Consider the following 19597-nt stretch of genomic DNA (forward strand, 5'->3'; position numbering starts at 1 on the left):
AGCGAACAAACATAGTGACCAATAAGGGTCACTATGCTTGCTCAAATGTGACTTTTATTAACAGAGTTGGTCCATTTTGAAATGTTGCCTTGTGAAAGCGAACCGAACCAAGAAGAAAATGCAACATTGCAACAAATAGTCCCCATTTCGGAACAAAGCAAACGGTCTACAGGTCTGAAAACACCAACATAAGCCCCTTTCACACATACAGACTTTTCTAGAAAATTGACTACATTTATCAGGTTAGAGGTTGTGTGTGAACAACCTTTTAGAAAATATTGGTAAATTTTGTTCTGGCAATTTCCCTTAATAAGAAGTTGTTTCATAAATGTCCATATTGACAGTATGTCTGAACAGCACATGTGGTACATTTACCAGTAAAGGCAACCCATCAATTTTCCTGTAATTTACCTGCATTTGTGAAAGGGGCAATAATCTCATTCAGACATCGCTTTCAGATTTGTTTTGTCTTTTTTTATGACAATGGTAGCTAAAACCAAGTTACACCTATTTATTGCAAAAACTATGATATTTGGGGTAAACTACGATTACTATGGTGATTTTTTGTAAAGGATTTTCATATGTGGGGTAAACAGTGCGCCGTATACGCAATGTGTGTGCAAGCGCGCGTATAAAGAAGGGCGGGAGGAGGGACCGGAAGTTGTATTTTTCTTCACTGTTTATTTGTGCTCGAGTGAGAAATTTGGAGCTGAAGCATCAACACTGATTTTCTGTGGGATAGACGGACAGGGCAACGGTGATTACAAACATTTTTATTGATGTTCACTTTTACCCCACTCTCAACTGAATTACCCCAAAAACGAGCATTTGAGAAGCGACCCGTCGCAGAATTGAAGGTCTCAAAATGGCAGTCGAGACGTAAAGCAGCTAGTCAGCTAGCGAAATATGAGATTAATTTTACCTTCCACCTTTAAAAGTTTCTATACCATGTTATATACATCGGGGTTGCCGCGCCTTTTAACTAGTAAACCCCTACTATATGAATTCCCTGACGTTACGTTGTGAAATAAATAGTAAGTCCAAGCAATAACAACTCGGGCTAGTTGGTTAGCCTGGCAATTAGTTGGTGCTAAAATGCCTGTATTCCTGTTACGCATAATAAACGCCTGTACGTATCGTAACGTTAATCACAACCGTTAATTTCGAGGTACTCGAGCTTTCCTCATTTGTTTGAGACTGGATGGCAGTCAAAATGCTAAAAATAGCTTGAAACTGGATCCAGTAAGAAGCTCTTCAGATAGTCAGACATGCTTTGCCAGTGTAGTATTTAAAAGGGCTATCTGCAATGTTTTAAATGTTATCCCTTCTTTAAAATAAATGTTTGTGTACGTAATCACGACCCGAATATCCCAACTCTCCTGTTTCAAATGTAAATGCAACACTTTTCCGAAAGCCCCATTATAAAGTATTCTCTATGGATTGTGTTTTACGCAGGGGTGTAGATTCCAGGGGGAATGTGGGGGAGGTAACCCCCTAATAATCAAAACAAGCAAATACAACCCCCACCCAAATCTATGCCTTTGGTCTTGCGTATAATACAGTTTGAGCCAAATTTGCCACGGCATTGTCGAAAAATAGTGATGTTATGCGTTTAAGTAGCTGCGCTCCCTTTTTCCGTGCAGACCTAAGTGTAATTATATTCTGATTCAGTACTTGATTGTCGTACTAGCTACATTTGTTTGGAATTGGGTTTCAGTGCAATGCAATAAAGGCATAAAACGTGACAAAATGTTTGCTACATCTAAGATCTCCAAAACGTTGCAATGCAACAGTCTGTTTGAAAGGGCAGGCAAATGGGAGACTTCCTCATCTTTTTTTCTTTCTTAATGTTTTATGTTGTCTCCAAGTATTTTAACACCTGTTCAAGACCAGCTGCTAACTGCCCACATGTGGGTTTTGTCACACTTGAAAACTTGAAAGGGATTGTTCACCCAAAAATGAAAAATCTCTCATTTACTCACCCTCATGCCATCACAGATGTGTATGAATTTCTTTGTTCCGCAGAACACAAATTAAGATTTTTAGAAGAATATCTCTGCTCTGTAGGTCTATAAAATGCTAGTGAATTTTGATCAAAACTTTGATGCTCCAAAAACCACAAAGGCAGCATAAAAGTAATCCATATGACTCTATAAGTTTAAACCATGTCTTCTGAAGGAATATAATCAGTTTTCTCGGTGGTTCTCTAGGCACGATCATCATTTCAAGCTCAATTAAGCTTCCTAGTGCTTGACGCGTGCACAGAGCTCTAGGTGACACTAGAAAGTGTAATCGAGCGTGTAGTCATGATTGCCAAGAAAACCGCAGATGTCAAGATTTATAGTAAATAAAGAAGTTATATTTTGGTATGTTCTCACCTAAAACTGATTGAATCTCTTCAGAAGACATGGATTTAACCACTGGAGTTGTATGGATTATTTTTATGCTGCCTTGATGTGCTTTTTGGACCTTCAAAGTTTTGGTCACCATCCACTTGCATTGAAATAGAATTCAGTCTTTCAGTCATGTTTTGTCCCTTTTTGAAAAGCAGATTTATTTTGTGTATTACTAAGCTGAGTTGTAGACCATTTTCAGTGCAGTAAAAATATGGAGAAGGATATAACATTCTGTATAACTACATAAGTCAGTTGTTGTTGTTGTTGTTGTTGTTTTTAATATTAGAATTTTAATATCTTTTGTTAATTCTTGTTCCTTATTAGATGCCGCACTCCAGACGGTACCCATCCTCAGAGAGGGCCAGCCACAGCAGCTACCGGGAGCGAGATCGAGGGAGAAAACCTCGACATCGCCGCTCGCCCTCATTCTCCTCCAGCAGTGAACGTGAGAGGAGAGGGAGAGGACACAGGCAGGAGGCCGGCTATGCACGATCCAGGAGGTATGATTGATATCAGAGAGTAGTTCTTCCAATAGTCTTATTGGACACACTTGGCCCTTTCCCACCTACAGAACTCGAGGATGAAACACCCGTGGAGACATTTCCCCTGTTGCATTCACACTCATCAAAGTTACCCCGTAGTGACGTCATCTAGTATCAACCATTATTATTCTGATGTTATTTCCACGTGCGATTCCTTGGCAGCAACAACAAAAGCAACACAGACAGAGCACACTGGTATTGGAGTTACACTTTTGTTAGGGCTGTTTTATATGAACTTTGGCTGCATCGGAAAACTTAGACAGCTGCTTATCAGTTAACGGTTTAAACAACAGCGGTTTTGTTTGAAAGGAACTCTCTGAACAGTTTAAAAAGCACCTTATTTCATCCTAACTTCATCCATCCTTATACAGCCTCCAAAGGCAGCATTTTCATGTTATGTTGATTTAATATTGGTTTCACGCATGCTAAGATATGTAATCATTCGTGTGACTGCGTGTACCATACCGAAGGCCATTTATCCATTCGGGTCAGCACAGATACATGTACCGGTGCAGATCTGCGGTTTAGTGTATAGTAGTTGAATTACCCGATTAGGGCTGCAACTTGCAATTATTTTGAGAATCGATTAATCTAATGATTATTAGAACGATTATTTAACTATTCTGCGATTATTGCAACGATTAATAATTGGCTCTTAACCGATTATTCAGCTTGTGCACCGGCTTAAAAGGTTGTATTAAATGTGCTTGCTTACAATACAGAGAGAAAAAATCATCTTTTAAAAATACCTCTAAAAGACATTCACTGAATTAAAGGGAAAAAATACTTTTTATTAAGTTTAATTCAGTAAAGAAATTCACTGCAAAAAATCCTGTTATCAAGTGTTTTTGTCTTGTTTTCCATTTAAAATTATCTAAAAATCCTTAAAACAAGATACATTTACTTGAGAAGCAACGTATAAGGGAATGTATCTTAAATATAAGTGTATTTTGTATATAAGTGTATTTTTTCACTTGGTTATACTTCTGTGAGTGCAGTAAAGACAAAATATACTTATATTCATGATATGTTCTCTAAAAGCAAGTCTAAATATCTTATATGCTGCTTCTCAGGTGAATGCATCTTTTCTTAAAAGGATTTTTAGATATTTTAAAATATTTCTATTTTTAATATCATATTCAACATTCTCAGATAAAATTTTCTTCTGCAGTATAGCTGCTAAAGTAAATGTACATTGTTTTAAATGAGTTTTAGATATTTATATCGGAAAACAAGCCAAAACAAAAACAAATCAAAAATGTATTTTGTTGCAGTGTATAATGGGGCAAAGACTACCTCTCTCACCTTTCTGTTCACTTCAATCCATCTTTAACTCACAAAAAACAAACTCTTTCTTATTAATAAAACTGTGTATTGCCAATTTTCTTCAAGATAAGAAATGCACAGTGACGCATATATTATGATTCAATAAGTCGTGAGCCATCATGTTATAATCTAGCAGCATTAAGCGTGCGCGTTAAGGGAATTTTAAAATTAGCGCAATCTTCTGAATAGCAGGCCAGCTGCTAGTTTGTTTGCTATTGACAGCTGTGGAGCTGCTCTCCTTTCTCAATGCTTTGTGTGTCGTGGTTTTTGACCAATCACAGGCTGCAGCACCTCTCACAGTCTGCCACAGTCCCTATACACCCCAAAAGTACCTACCCTGGTGTAGGAGCTAAAAATGCCCCCTAAAACATCTTTGAGGAACTATAGTTCCTCCGGTGCGAAAGCCACAAAAAGCTCTAGTCCTGGGGAAAGTACCTAAAACAGGCTTTAGTACCGCCAGTGGGAATGGGCCTTATGACCAAACTTGTAAGGGTTATCAGTGTCTTAAACAGTGCAAAAATGAGGCAGGTATCCACTAAGCTGCAGTAATAAAACAGGTTTAAATCCCAACCCCAGGACAGTCAAATCTGAACACATTGATCACAGATCTCCAGCTCTGCCCTCTTAATTATCTGAATTAATTTGTGACCGTATATATAGATGAGGTGCAATCAATAGTATGACTATGGTCTACTACATATAATGTGAAATGATTATTGCATATAATAGTATGAGTGAAACAAAAGTGAATAGTTCTTTTACATGCAAATAAAACTCATTTCTGAAATTTGAATATCCTCAATTTGTTTGCAATTCCTAACATTTGCATGGAGCAATGATTTGAATTAGAAATTTGTGGGAATGTGTGAACCTCGGATAATATGGTAGCATATAATATTACAGTAAGTTCTAGTTAATTCATTTTTGGGTGTCAACTCTAATATTTTATTACAAAAAAGGTCTTCCACACTTGCAAAAACATTGTTTAATATTGATTAGTAATTCAGTGCTAGTAACAAACAATACCAGAAAGTTTAACTGTTAAGCAGTGTTAGCGTAATATATTCCACATGATACAAAACCTCATATAGAAGATGCATGTACTCCTTTAAAACAAAGATGATGTCATCAGTTCATTTAAATGTTTATATACAGTACTGTGGAAAAGTTTTAGGTAAATTAGATGTTTTTCAAAAACATTTCCCTTAAGATGGTTATTTTATGTCTTTAACATTAGTGTGTCAATAGGAAATATCAGTTTTAGATTTCCAAACATTGCTTTTGCAAATAGAAGTAGAACTAGGAGTCCTGCGAAAGATTAAATGGCCCCCACAGATCAGGGATCTCAACATCGAGTCATTCTGGAATTACATGACAAGACGGAAGCAATTGAGACTAGGGGTGTAACGGTTCTCGGTAAAAAAAATTAACTGTATGCTTTGCTTCCCACGGTTCGGTAAGCACTGGCACCGTGGTTCACCTCAAGTTTATTGACGCATCTGGAGCGCAAGGTTTTGCAAAGAAAATAAAGTGGCAAATAGACATGCACAGTTACAACCTCCGCTAATGCATCTAAATGGATCTGTAGATGGATACGCTCCGCCTGTGTTTCACGTGGGTCAACTTGATGACATCACTGTTCTGCAAGCCTTGTGTGTAGTTGAAAATGGCAAGTAGAGAAAATGAGCCACTGATATGGAAGTCCCCTGCATTATTCCTGTCTGGAAACATTTTCTTTTTGCATTCAGTTACAACAGTGATGGTCAAAAAAACATTTACAATACAGGCACTGTTTGCAGACATCGCTCGATGCGAGTTTACGCCAAAATCACCAGGGAAAGATAGCAAGCGGTGCACACAGAGACGCAGATGAGCCGAAACTGCACACACTCCCTTCCGTTTTTAAGTAGGCACTCATTGCTAATTTGGACAGGCATAAAACAATAACTAAAGTGATTGGGGTGTTCATTGCCAATGATATGTTTCCCTACTCGGCTGACGAAGATGTGTGATTTCCACGTATGATTAAAACACTTGAACCGCATCACAACATCCCTCGTATCCATTTTAATAGTAAAGTTCCTTCTATAGTGATGCACAGCTTCCGAATATTGAATATATGTGCAGTAGTGTTTGAAATGCATTTTGTCGATGCATGTAGCGTAATAGTGCAGGTATTAAGTTAAAATGTTGATTTAGTAATTAGAGACGTTTTTTTTTTAGTTAAAGACCCTAATGAAAATTAACCATGATTTTACTACAGTAATATTGTAGTAACCATGACCGCTGTCACCATGGTTTTCTTTGCAGAAAATATGGTTTTACAACAGTAATACTGTACTTTCCATATAGTAACTATGATTATACTACATGACAGTAACCATGTTGATTTTGATTACTACTATGGTTACTGTAAAACAATTATTTTTATTAAGGGTGAACCTGTTGAAGTGTTTGTTACCAAATTGAGTATTCTTTCTTTGGATTTGGCAGAAATATATATATATATTTTTTTTCTTTTTCGGAACTTTGTAAATACCATACCAAAACTGTGATACAAACCAAACCATGAGAAATTTGAACAGTTACACCCCTACTAAATACACAGAAATGTGGCAAGTTCTTCAAGATCCTTGGAACATCTTATTTTCCAACAACTTTGAAAATATGTGCAAGTGTACCTAGGAGCATGGCCGTTTCAGACCATTCTGGCACCCTAGGCAAGTTCCCTATTGGCGCACCTGTCGGGGTGAGGGGGTGATTTGCGGTGTGTGGTGGAGGCCTCCTATTTAGCGCCCCTCCAGCAGGTGGTGCACTAGGCAATGGCCTATTTCGCCTATGCCTAGAAACGGCCCTGCCTGGGAGAAATTGTGCTGTGTCACTTAGGGTGGTCCAGTGGCAGTTCTAGCTTGTATTGCGCCCTGGGCGAAACCCGCTTCAACACGCCCCCAAAGTTGGTGATGGGGGTTGGCGATTGTATAAAAGTTGTTGACCTGGATTGTATGGCGCCTTGGGCAAAACCCGCTTTAACACGCCCCCAAAGTTGGGTCTGTGTGGGTGCCTCGTGCCGCCCACCGCAAGATGCCGCCCTGGGCAACTGCACGTCGCCCATGCCGAAATCCACTACTGGGGTGGTCACGGCAAATATTGATTTCTGTTTTCTGCACATTATATGAAATTTGCTCGTGGCATTATTTTTGAAAACATCCTCACTATACAACATTTTACTAAAACAGCCTTATGCACAGTACTGTGTGTAAACAATTTAGTGGTAAAATTACACCCAACTTGTCTGCAGCTACGACAACCGCTCTTCAGACCGCAGGCCATATGACAGACACTACACCGAGAGCTATCGTCGACAGGACCACAGCCGGGTTCGGGACAGGGATCGCGACAGGGAACACAGGACGCCAAGCAACTACTACTCCCGCGACGCATCGCCCAGCTACGACTACCGCCGGGGCCGCGATCGGGACCGCGAGGACTCCTACCGGAGGAAAGGCAGCAGGCGTAAGCACAAACGAAGGCGGCGTAGAACCAGGTCCTATAGCCCATCCTCCTCGGTGAGTACTTCAATACCCAAGCCTGTTCTTCCCCCCCTCCCCCCCAATTCCTTCCCTATCTCTTCCTCTACACGCTTCTGTCTCTCTTTCTCTATAACGTTTTTCTTTTCCACAGCCCCAGGATTTGGTAAGTATGAACTCCTTTGTTTTACGTATTCTTTTTGTTGACATTTTGCCTGATTTAAATGGATAGTTCAGCCAGAAATGAAAATCTGTTGTCCTTTATGCACCCTCACATTGTTTCAAACCACATTTCTTTATTTCGTTTTCTGGAACGCAAAAGGAGAATGTTCAGTCACAATTCACTTTAATTGTATGGGGAAAAACAAGCATTGAAAGTGAATGCTGACTGAGGCAAATATTCAGCCTTATGTTTTCTCCTTTTTGTGTTCCACAGAAGACAGTCAGTCATACAGGTTTGTGAACATCATGAGGGTGAATATATGATGACAGAATTTGTATTTTGAGTTAACTATCCCTTTAACAGTGACTGTAAGTCTTGGCTTCCAGTGTTTATAGTAATCATAATTTAGGATTTAATTTAGCCCTTTTTGTGAGGTCTCAACATACTAGAGAGGCTCAAAATATCATATGATTTGATTTGTTTTGAAAACTATAAAATAAGTTGTAAATTGGAGAGCCTTAGTAATGGTCATATTTATCTCTCTTAATTCTCATTCATTCTTTACCTTGCTATCCGCTCAACTATAAACATTTACCACACAATTTAAAGATTAAAAAAAAAGACAGATTCTTTATGAAAACTTTAAATTGTTCCATAATTTCAGCTGTTTTTATTTGTTGTCTCACAGTAGAGCAACCTGTTTTATTTTGAAATTTTATGGATTGATGGTTCTGAATTAGCAATGCCTTTACTCATCTGCCTTTTTTATATGAGTAAATGTTGATGCAGGTTGCCTTTTGTGACTTTTATCTGGGCTGCTAGGCAGAGGGATGAGGGGGAGTTTGAAAGGCAACAAGAAGTGAGGGGTAAAATTGTTATCTTTGACTTGATCCCTTGCACTATATCCCTATCGTTATATATATCTCCTCACGTGGTGTCATATGATTCGCCCCATGACCACCAAACCTACCTACAACAACTACGACACTGCTCATCTTCGTCGCCATGGCCACGGCTGCCCCCCTCCACTCTCCCCGCTCTGCCCACCTCCCCTCCTCCCTCTGCGGTCGTGACCTCTGATCTGTGACCCTGGCCGGGGCCGAAAGCAGCGGAGTGACAGCGGGACGCGGGCTCTATGTGTGAGGGACGACGAGGAGGGTCATCTGATCTGTCGGAGTGGTGACGTCCTACAAGAGAGATGTACACACTGCCACTTCTACTACTACTCTACTCCTATATCGTAACCTTTCTCCCTATCAGTACCAGCACAAAGCAGACACACACAGGGGATGGCAGCAGGTCATGACCATGATGGTGGTGATGATGATGCTGTGTTAGAATGTTCTCCCCTTTTGCCCCAACAGGCAAGGGGGAAGGCATGTTGAACATGTCATAGTAGATCTCCTCTATTTATGCTTTTGATGGGGGGTGGGATGTTGGTATTGATGCTTAGATATATTCCCAAGGATTTATGATATCTTTGACTATGAAATAGAAGTTTCTTAGAATTAGCTTTTCAGAGTTTCCACAATGTGCTTCTGGTCCTAAATCTGCAGTAATTCTTTAAGCATGTATTTGATATCAAGATTCACGTAGTCCCTAGTTTTATGCTTTCCGTTTTTTAAGATTGGTTAGTATGTGCCATTTCGTTAGTGAATTGCACTTTTCTATGCGAACTAAAGATTAGATTAGATTTACTCTGCAGATTAAAATTCAGTTTTGTTTTGAATTGGCTTGTAAAACCTAGGCCATCAGCAGTGAATCCATCAACTTATGAAAACGAAAAAGATTAAATGTCTTAAACTTTCCTTTTTTTCTTTTTCTCCAGAATAGAGCAACGATTTAGCTCGTCTTTTTTTTTTCTTCCAAGAAATGCATGCAGACTGTTTTTCGCATTGGAAAAACGTGCAGATTTTTCAAATCTGTTTAATTCTTTTCGAGTTTGTGTATATTGACGGCAGGTTTTTTTATTTATTTATTTATAGATTAACCTTAAAAAGATGGTTTGTTTAGAGATGGTTATGGTTAAAATGTGAGAGATTCTAGTAAGCTTGGAGATTAGTTTGGATGTTTTTTTTTTTTTATTATTATTCTGTCCACTGTCTAACTACTCTCTTTACATTTCCCCCTCCCCTTTCTCTACTTCTTTTTTTCTCTATTTGTCTCTTAGATGAGATCATCGGCACTTTGGGCGAGGGCACCTTTGGGAGGGTGATGCAGTGTATTGATCATCGCAGGTGAGTGTCGTCACTTGGCAACCAATCAGCAGCTTTATTACATAACCAATGTGGTGCAAAATTCAAACAAAAAAAGTGTTCCTTAGCTGTTAAAATGCCTGTTGAGATGTTGAAATGAGCTTGGAAATGTGCTCTGTGGACCATTAACACTTAGAAATGCTGTAAGAACATGTAAAAGGAGCTTCTGAGCATTTTATTTTTCCAAGGAGAATTATTGGAGTGTGATAAAATGAAAATGGCAGTAATGTGTCAGTTTTACTTACGTGAAAGTGAAATGCTGAAACGAATGGTTATTTGCTTGGTTAAGGGGCGGAGCTCATGTCGCTCTGAAGATCATCAAAAACGTGGAGAAGTACAAAGAGGCTGCACGGCTGGAGATCAATGTACTGGAAAGAATCAATGAAAAGGATCCTGAGAATAAAAAGTGAGTTGGAAAATCTGATTATCGAGTTTTGTTCAAGTATGTCTTTTTTTTTTTTTTTAGCAGTCTTGTATAACATAACCCTAAATCTTACAGGTACAATCTAATTTGAGTATAGACAGAAGGCCTCTAAACTTTTAATCACTTGCTCACCAAATTGCATTTCATGTTATACACCAAAGGTCCCTGTTTATAAAGGTCCTTTTCTCTCTCTCTCTCTTTGTACTCCCCTTTCAGTCTTTGTGTGCAGATGTTTGACTGGTTCGATTATCATGGCCATATGTGTATCAGTTTTGAGCTGCTTGCCCTCAGCACTTTTGACTTCCTCAAAGAAAACAATTACCTGCCGTACTCCATCAGCCAAGTGCGTCACATGGCTTACCAGATTTGCCTGGCTGTTAAGTGTAAGTAAACGCACATGCTAAAGACCAACATTCAAAATAATGTTGATGAAGTTTTTCACAAAGTAAACTGATTCTACACCCTGTTTTCCAGATATTCAAGTCCAGTGGCATGCATAGTATTTGTGAAAATGTTGATTGTAATCTGTCTCTCTCCTTTGCAGTTTTACATGAGAACAAACTGACCCACACAGACCTGAAACCAGAAAACATCCTCTTCGTTAACTCTGACTTTACAATCACGTACAATGTGGAGAAGGTGATGGAAGAGTTTATTACCGCTTAACCTAAATGTTTTCTGTATTTCTGACTGAAGATTTCTCATTGGCATTTTGGGGTTACCAGCATTAGGCGCACTTGGCCAGGATTTTTGTCAACAGTGCACAGAAATGTTTTCTGTTATTTTTAAAAGAATTTTGGAAAATATTTAGTGTAATGTGCAGTTGATTTCAGCACATCTAAAATAATGTGTTAAAAGAAAAACAAAGGACATAAAATGTACATAATAATTGACGGTCCTACTGTTTTCTCTTTGTTAGAAGCGAGACGAACGTACTGTGAAGAGCACAGCAGTGAGGGTGGTGGATTTTGGCAGTGCTACATTTGACCACGAGCACCACAGCACCATTGTCTCAACCCGGCACTACAGAGCACCAGAAGTTCTTCTGGGTAAACATGTTTGTGCTTCCTGTCAGTCCTGCATTATGATCTTGATCAGTCAGCATACGTTTAAGATCTTAAATTGATGAGGATTAATATGTGAAGCTTTCAAATTGACAAATAACCAACACTTTGGCAATACTTGTCTTGAAAAGTAAAACTATTGTGATTAACATGAACCAAGACTAGCGAAAGTTTAAGTTAAGAATGGGTTAATCACAGCAGATTACTTTCTTTCCACTATAAGTATTTTAATTAGAATCAGCTAGACTGCTGTGACTTGACTTGGTAGACTGCAGGAAATAGGAAAGGTAGGATTGGTAACCATGCAAGCATATTGCCATCCTTAACATGTTAGAAGTTGTTCTATAATTTGCTTTGGGTACTGCAGAGTAAATATTTGCTGTCATTTTTATTTTATATATGTTAAAGGAATAGTTTACCCAAAAATGCAAATTTACTGATAATTTACTCACCCTCAGGCCATCCAAGATGTATATGACCTTCATCAGAACAGGTTTACGATTTTTAGGAAAGTATCCCAGGCTTTTAGCTTCATCCAGTGCAATTGAATGGACACCATTGTTTGATGGTCCAAAAAGCTCACTTAGTCAGCATCAAAGTAATCCACACGACTCCAGCAGATCAAGTAATGTCTTCTGAAGTGAATCGTTATGTTTGTGTGAAAAACGAATTGCTAATTAAAACATTATTAACTTAATCGCTTCCTGTAAACACTCAATGCCTCACGTCGCGTGACGTCATCACGTTGGTGCATTCACGTGAGAATTCAGAAGCTCCACTCGAAACGTACTTCACGCAAGAGTTAGGTCAATTCAAACAGCTAAAAGTTTAAAAACTTTTAATTAGCGATTTGTTTTTCACACAAACGTATCAGTTAACTTCAGAAGACATTACTTAATCGACTTTAGTCGTGCGGATTACTTTGCTGCCTAAATATGCTTTTTGGACCATCAAAAATTGGTGTCCATTCACTTGCATTGGATGAAGCTAAAAATCTGGGATACTTTCCTAAAAATCTTAAATCCTTTTCTGATGTAGGAAGAAGGTAATACACATCTTGGATGGCCTGAGGGCGAGTAAATTATCAGCAACTTATCCTTTTTTTTATTAGAAATTATCAGAACTATTCCTTAAGTATGTTCAATGCATGCATAATGCACCCATGTGCACACATACACTAATGCAAATACACCTTTATTTATAGTGTTGTTTTTTGAAGCCATCCAGTTTATTACTAATTTATACAGTACGTGGTGCTGACTGTATGTACTGTATATTGTAAAGGATATAATAATAATAATAACAATAATAATAATATGCAGTAACATGACATTGCTACTGGATGACTCCCTCGTTCAAAAGAGTGTTCTTATTTGTTTTCCTCCATTTCAGAATTGGGTTGGAGTCAGCCGTGTGACGTGTGGAGTATTGGCTGCATCCTCTTTGAGTACTACCTCGGCTTCACTCTTTTCCAGGTACAAAATCTGCCTCCACTTTCCCCGCCCCTTTTTTGTTTTCTTGCCACTTTTCTGAATCCGTGACAGCAGGTCTACACAGCCACACTTGTTTATATACACATAAGAAGCTTAAAATCAGGTAGAATTCTGCCAAGGGATCACAGGTGTTCACATGCACACTGAAGCAAAACACCTGCCATTCACCCTTTGACCACAAATGCACTCTCTAATGCTCCCTCCGTTTCTTCCACTCGCACACGCATCCCTCTGTCTAGCCTGGAGAGAACATATGTCCTAACTGTATTGAATAGTCCAGCAAAGTAATACTGCTGAAGGGTCCAATATTCCACATTTATCAGAGACAAAACTTTAATTTCTCATTTTAATTAGTCTCATGCTATGTCAGTTATTCTAACATTTTAATTTATTTTTTCTTCAGACTCATGACAATCGGGAGCATTTAGCCATGATGGAAAGAATTTTGGGCCCTGTTCCTTCTCGGATGATTCGTAAGACTAGGTAAATATATTTTGCTTTTATTAAGCCTGTTTTAAAAATATAGTTTCCATGGTATTCATGCTTACATGAAGCAGGTTTTGCAATTAATATGATCACCTCCCTTTTCAAAGGAAACAGAAATATTTTTACCGTGGGCGCCTGGACTGGGACGAGAACTCCTCGGCAGGAAGATACGTCAGAGAAAACTGCAAACCTTTACGGGTGAGGAACACGGACTGTTAAATGTTGGGGATGAATTTTCATCTGCCTCTTTAATTCTTGATTTCAAGGCAAATTCTTTATTTTGTCACATTGTACACTTTCCCTCATGTCTGCTTGCATTAATGTTAAGAACAGTTATCATTTTTAGTTTTCCAGCTTCTCTGACCAATATAATTTTGACATTCTTTAATAATCTACCTTTTAAGAGTGATATTTAAATGACTTCTGTTATCATTGGACAGATTGTTTCACTTTTAATTGACTATATCACAATTCCAGTGAGTCAGAAGTTTACATACACTAAGTTAACTGTGCTTTAAGCAGCTTGGAAAATTCCAGAAAATGATGTCAAGCCTTTAGGCAATTAGTCAAGTAGCATTTGATAGGAGGTGTACTGAATTGGAGGTGTACCTGTGGATGTATTTTAAGGCCTACCTTCAAACTCAGTGCCTCTTTGCTTGACATCATGGGAAAATCAAAAGAAATCAGCCAAGATCTCAGAAAAGTCTGGTTCATCCTTGGGAGCAATTTCCAAATGCCTGAAGGTACCACATTCATCTGTACAAACAATAGTACGCAAGTATAAACACCATGGGACCACGCAGCCATCATACCACTCAGGAAGGAGACGCATTCTGTCTCTTAGAGATGAACGTAATTTGGTGTGAAAAGTGCAAATCAATCCCAAAACAACAGCAAAGGACCTTGTGAAGATGCTGGAGAAAACAGGTAGACAAGTATCTATATCCACAGTAAAACGAGTCCTATATCGACATAACTTGAAAGGCTTCTCAGCAAGGAAGAAGCTTCTGCTCCAAAACCGCCGTAACAAAGCCAGACTGCAGTTTGCAAGTTCACATGGGGACAAAGATCTTACTTTTTGGAGAAATGTCCTCTGGTCTGATGAAACAAATATTGAACTGTTTAGCCATAATGACCATCGTTATGTTTGGAGGAAAAAGGGTGAGGCTTGCAAGCCAAAGTACACCATCCTAACCGTGAAGCATGGGGGTGGCAGCATCATGTTGTGGGGGTGCTTTGCTGCAGGAGAGACTGGTGCACTTCACAAAATAGATGGCATCATGAGGAAGGAAAACTGTGTATATATTGAAGCAACATCTCAAGACATTAGCCAGGAAGATAAAGCTCGGTCACAAATGGGTCTTCCAAATGGACAATGACCCCAAGCATACCTCCAAAGTTGTGGTAAAATGGCTTAAGGACAACAAAGTTTAGGTATTGGAGTGGCCATCACAAAACCCTGACCTCAGTCCAATAGAAAATTTGTGGGCAGAACTGAAAAAGCGTGTGCGAGCGAGGCCTACAAACCTGACACGGGTACACCAGTTCTGTCTGGAGGAATGGGCCAAAAATCCAGCAACTTATTGCGAGAAGCTTGTGGAAGACTACACAAAGCGTTTGACCCAAGTTAAACAATTTAAAGACAATGCTACCAAATACTAACAAAGTGTATGTAAACTTCTGACCCACTGGGAATGTGATGAAAGAAATAAAAGCTGAAATAATTCTCTCTACTATTATTCTGACATTACACATTCTTAAAGTAGTAATCCTAACTGACCTAAAACAGGGAATTTTTCTATGATGAAATGTCAGGAATTGTGAAAATCTGAGTTTAAATTTATTTGGCTAAGGTGTATGTAAACCACTGACTTCACTGTATTTACTGACATATTTCACAGTAACTACGTTTCCATCCAAGGATTTTTTGCGAAAAAAGTTTTAGCGCATCAGAATAAAGCTGATGGAAATGCAAATTATCGCTCAAATGTCGACATAATATTTTTCCGTTTAACTCTAGTGCATAAACTGTCGATACTTCAAATGTGGCTAAAACTGGTTTGGAAACTCTTTTTGTTGAGAAAATTGCCATTAACGTAAAAATGTAGTGTCACATGACAGAATTTGCCCCGTTAGCCTGTGTTAATCATGATGACAAGGTATACATCCTTGAAAGCAAATTCATTGTACGTGATTATGGATTGATCTTAAAGGCATATAGATCCGATGCTGCAAGCATGACACTTCCAGAAGTGCCAACACATATCTCGTATCATGCACATCGACAAGTGCACGGAGAACAAATGAATGGCCACTGTTTTTGATTAATCACGGTAGCATCCGTTTATTTATTAAAGTTGCTTTTCCACACCATTTAAAATAACAGACGGCAGTCATGCAATTAGCCCACAATACAAAAAAAAACATAATTTCTGTGCACAAAGATGTTTTAAATAAAAAATGAATACACAATACTAGAAGAAAAGCTTCAGTGTGCTTTTTTGGAACACTAACATATAGTCCAATTCTATAAAATTGTTTATATTTTTGCCAGCAAAATTCCCTGTATTAAATTAGGCTAAATAAATTACCAAATGAATAAAGCATTAAATAAAATAATTACCAAATGAAAAAAATAATTTTTATGCCTTTTCTTTACACAAACTTAAATTAGCCTTACCTTGTTCTGTAGATAAAAAAAAAAAAAACTTATCTGAATGACATTCTCAGAATGTTCTGCACTTTTTTCAAGATTATAAACTATCAGAACTATTTGTCCAGTGCTGAGTTCACTTTCAGAAAACTAGCTTTTGAACATTTTAAAACTTTTAAATATTTTAAATCTAACCCTCTTTACCTCGGATTGCATTTGCTGAGCTTCTTCAGAAAAGATAAATTGCATAATGACGGTAAAATCTATTTTAAATGACAATCAAGTTCAGTTGGTCGTTAAAAGTTGCTGGACAAATATGCGGGACATAATGCAGTTGTGATGGCAATGCTTTAGATGACTGTTCAAAATAGCCTATTGAATATCAGGAATGTATCATATGTAAACCCTGATATTACACCGCATCAATTATTCTTTAATAGCTGTGCACACAGCATATACACATTGATAGATGGACTTTATACTAAGACCGAAAGTTTCCCCCACTACTTGGTGCAGGTTGCCAGTTTGAACAGGGCCATGACGATTCGCTTTTGGGTTGGAACCGGTGGCAACCTGCGATAGACACAACATCAGGACCAATATTACAGTCCTATCAGAAGGACAACTGTTCCCTTTTGATTGCAAATCCTTCTCTTCTGATTGCATTTATTTGTGAAATTAAAATGACAGTAAGCTGGCTAATTTCAATTAATTGTCTCAGTACTCTCCCCATTTTACCAAAACTTCGGGGGGGGAAAAATTAGGGACATCTGGGAGGCAAAAGGTACACAGTTAGTGATTATACACACATTTCTGTATGGAAACGGCTTAAGGGCAGATTTCTTTTGCGATAAACCAAAAATTATGCGACAATGTTTTTTTTTTTTTTTAGGCATGACATCATTACGCACACCATTTTTATCGATAAAAGGCCATTTGAATGGAAACAGGCGGAAGACGTCAAATTTCCCAAACTTTTTTTTACGCATTTTCACTTTGTCGATAACAAAATAGCACAAAAACTGGATGAAAACTTGGCTATTGTTGTTTATCAGGGTGGCTCAAGACATTTTATTCCAAGATTACCACCAAGTTACCTGAAATTGGAGAATTCTGGGAGTTTTTAAATTGTGATTTCCAGGCCTTAAAATGAGTAAAAGCTGAAGTTATGGAATTGTGAATAACATGTTTATTTAAAATATTTCATCAAGTAAAAATTGCTGTTTGTGTAGTGTAAAACTTTCAAAAAGGTCTTATGGTTTAATAAATGTTTCCAGTAAGTATAATAGTTTAAAACCAGTAAGGCATATGATTGGTACCTGATAAGAAAATGGGAATCCGAAATAAATAAATAAATAAATAAATAAATAAATAACTCATTTATATCACAAACTGCTGGAAAGGTCATGGAAAAGTCATACAGATTCATTAGTCAAATATTTGGAACCATAGAGTACTGAATGGCCATTCATGTAAATGTGTGGTGTTGTCATGTAAATGTGCTCCTGGTTGTAAATTCTTTCTTCCTTTTCTCTCTTGCAGAGATATCTTCTATCTGAAGCTGAAGAGCATCACCAGATGTTTGATCTGATTGAGGCCATGTTGGAGTACGAGCCAGCGAAGCGCATCTCTCTTGCTGCAGCCCTGAGACATCCTTTCTTCCAGAGCAACATCAGCACCGCTGACCAGACCGCCGGTAAGAGCTGGGAGGGAAACCGCGACATCAGTCGGTGACGCAAATAAACTTATCGTCTCTATCTTGCGCCAAAAATCCCTGAGGACTCACATGCCAAGAGAGTTGGAGCTGAACTGACATTAACAAAGTTTTATAGCTCAAGAGAAGTAAACAGTTTTATGGCTGGTCGACTTACAGAATTCTGCATTTCTTAATCATCTTCCTATAATGTGAAAACAACCTCCTGTGCGTTAGAAGATCCCATAAACTTGTATTCTTGTAACCGATATTTATTTGGACATTTTGTTGGATTATTGAAATACTACGTCCTCTTCGGCAGGAGTTCAGTTCTTCCAGTGTACAGCGGGTTTTGGCTAATGATTCCTTTGGACAGCCATACGCTGATGGGCAGTGGTTCAAATCATGGCATTAGTCTTACACTCCTTTTATTCAGAAAATAATGGACAGTCCATCAAAGCAAGCGTTAGAACTGTTACGATAAGTTATTTATTGGGCAGATCTGTTTTGTGCATTTTAGCCCTTAGCTGATGAAAAAATTGGAAATGCATTACAACACACTCTTTGTATTCAGTTACTCAAACCAAGTTGTGGAGCACACGTTGTTCTGGTGCTTCTGTCCTTCGCAGCACATGTTTACAGTATTTAGTTCTAACTGTCTCTCTTTTTGTGTCTTTGTAAGAAATTGATTGTATAAATGTGTAAATATGAATAAATATATGTTGTGACTAGAATAAAGGCCCTGCCTGCCTGCCTGCTGTGAACATGTTTTCATGGCATCTCCCCAGGCTAAATATTTTTACAATCACAAATTTCCTGTCATGTCGTTTCTATATTGACCCATTGTTCACATTATATTTTGTGCTTATGTACCTATAAGAGTTTAACATTTAGCACTTAATTCAGAATTAGTGCTTAATCTGAGTGGGATGAATGAAGCAGTATAGCAGGTATGCTCTGAAAAATCATGACGTTGGGAAACTGAAAACGGATTTCAAAGTATGCAGTTATGGAAAATGTTTTCAAAACACTTCATTTTCAGTGGAGGAAAATGCCATTCCAGTATGGATGAAAGGAATAATCATTGCGAAATCGATGCATTTCCAAATCAAAACGTATTAGTGTGGACGTGACCTAAGTGTAACCACCTATCAATGTGCTAACAACCACTCAGAATACCTTAGCAACCACACAGCAACATCCTGGCAATGTGGCAGTGAGTTTTGAATGAACAAGCATCATTCACATTTTCTTCTCAAGATGTACAAATCTTTGTATGATAACAAGCCAAGAGCAGATAAATGATCTTTTCAGGAATCTGAGTGATGAGTTCAGAGACCTAAATCCAGAGACAGAGCCTTTGTGGCCCTCGTTGCTGGCCCGCCTTTCCTTATTCATGGCCAAATGATTTCAAACACAACAGCTTAGTGTTTAGGCAAGACAGTAAAGCTCTTCTAAAAGCACCCTTTCTCGGATCACTCACTGAGCTTCATTTAGAATGCATCACTCTGACAGACTTCATCTAATACTGTGATTTGATGCTAGTGTTTTGAGACCTGTTGTCAAATGAGGTCT

General features: G+C 38.3%; 1 protein-coding gene across 2 annotated transcripts; it reads left to right on the forward strand.

Annotated features, from left to right (window-relative positions):
- Positions 1-640: 640 nt before the first annotated feature.
- Positions 641-18834, forward strand: clk2a (CDC-like kinase 2a). 2 transcript variants are annotated; one of them, XM_051664136.1, is made up of 13 exons: positions 641-757; positions 2721-2896; positions 7563-7830; positions 9064-9154; positions 10125-10191; positions 10499-10615; positions 10850-11016; positions 11178-11272; positions 11553-11682; positions 13090-13172; positions 13594-13673; positions 13784-13874; positions 17872-18834. In XM_051664136.1, exons 2-13 carry the CDS (start codon positions 2721-2723, stop codon positions 18061-18063), a joined length of 1557 nt encoding a protein of 518 aa, XP_051520096.1. In that variant the 5' UTR covers positions 641-757; the 3' UTR covers positions 18064-18834. The 2 variants fall into 2 exon arrangements, with proteins under 2 accessions (XP_051520096.1, XP_051520097.1); XM_051664137.1 differs by lacking the exons at positions 641-757; positions 2721-2896; positions 9064-9154 and having other exon boundaries at positions 7684-7830.
- The last annotated feature ends 763 nt before the right edge of the window (positions 18835-19597 follow it).

This window comes from Myxocyprinus asiaticus, chromosome 30 (assembly GCF_019703515.2).
Source record: "Myxocyprinus asiaticus isolate MX2 ecotype Aquarium Trade chromosome 30, UBuf_Myxa_2, whole genome shotgun sequence".
Lineage (NCBI taxonomy): Eukaryota > Metazoa > Chordata > Actinopteri > Cypriniformes > Catostomidae > Myxocyprinus > Myxocyprinus asiaticus.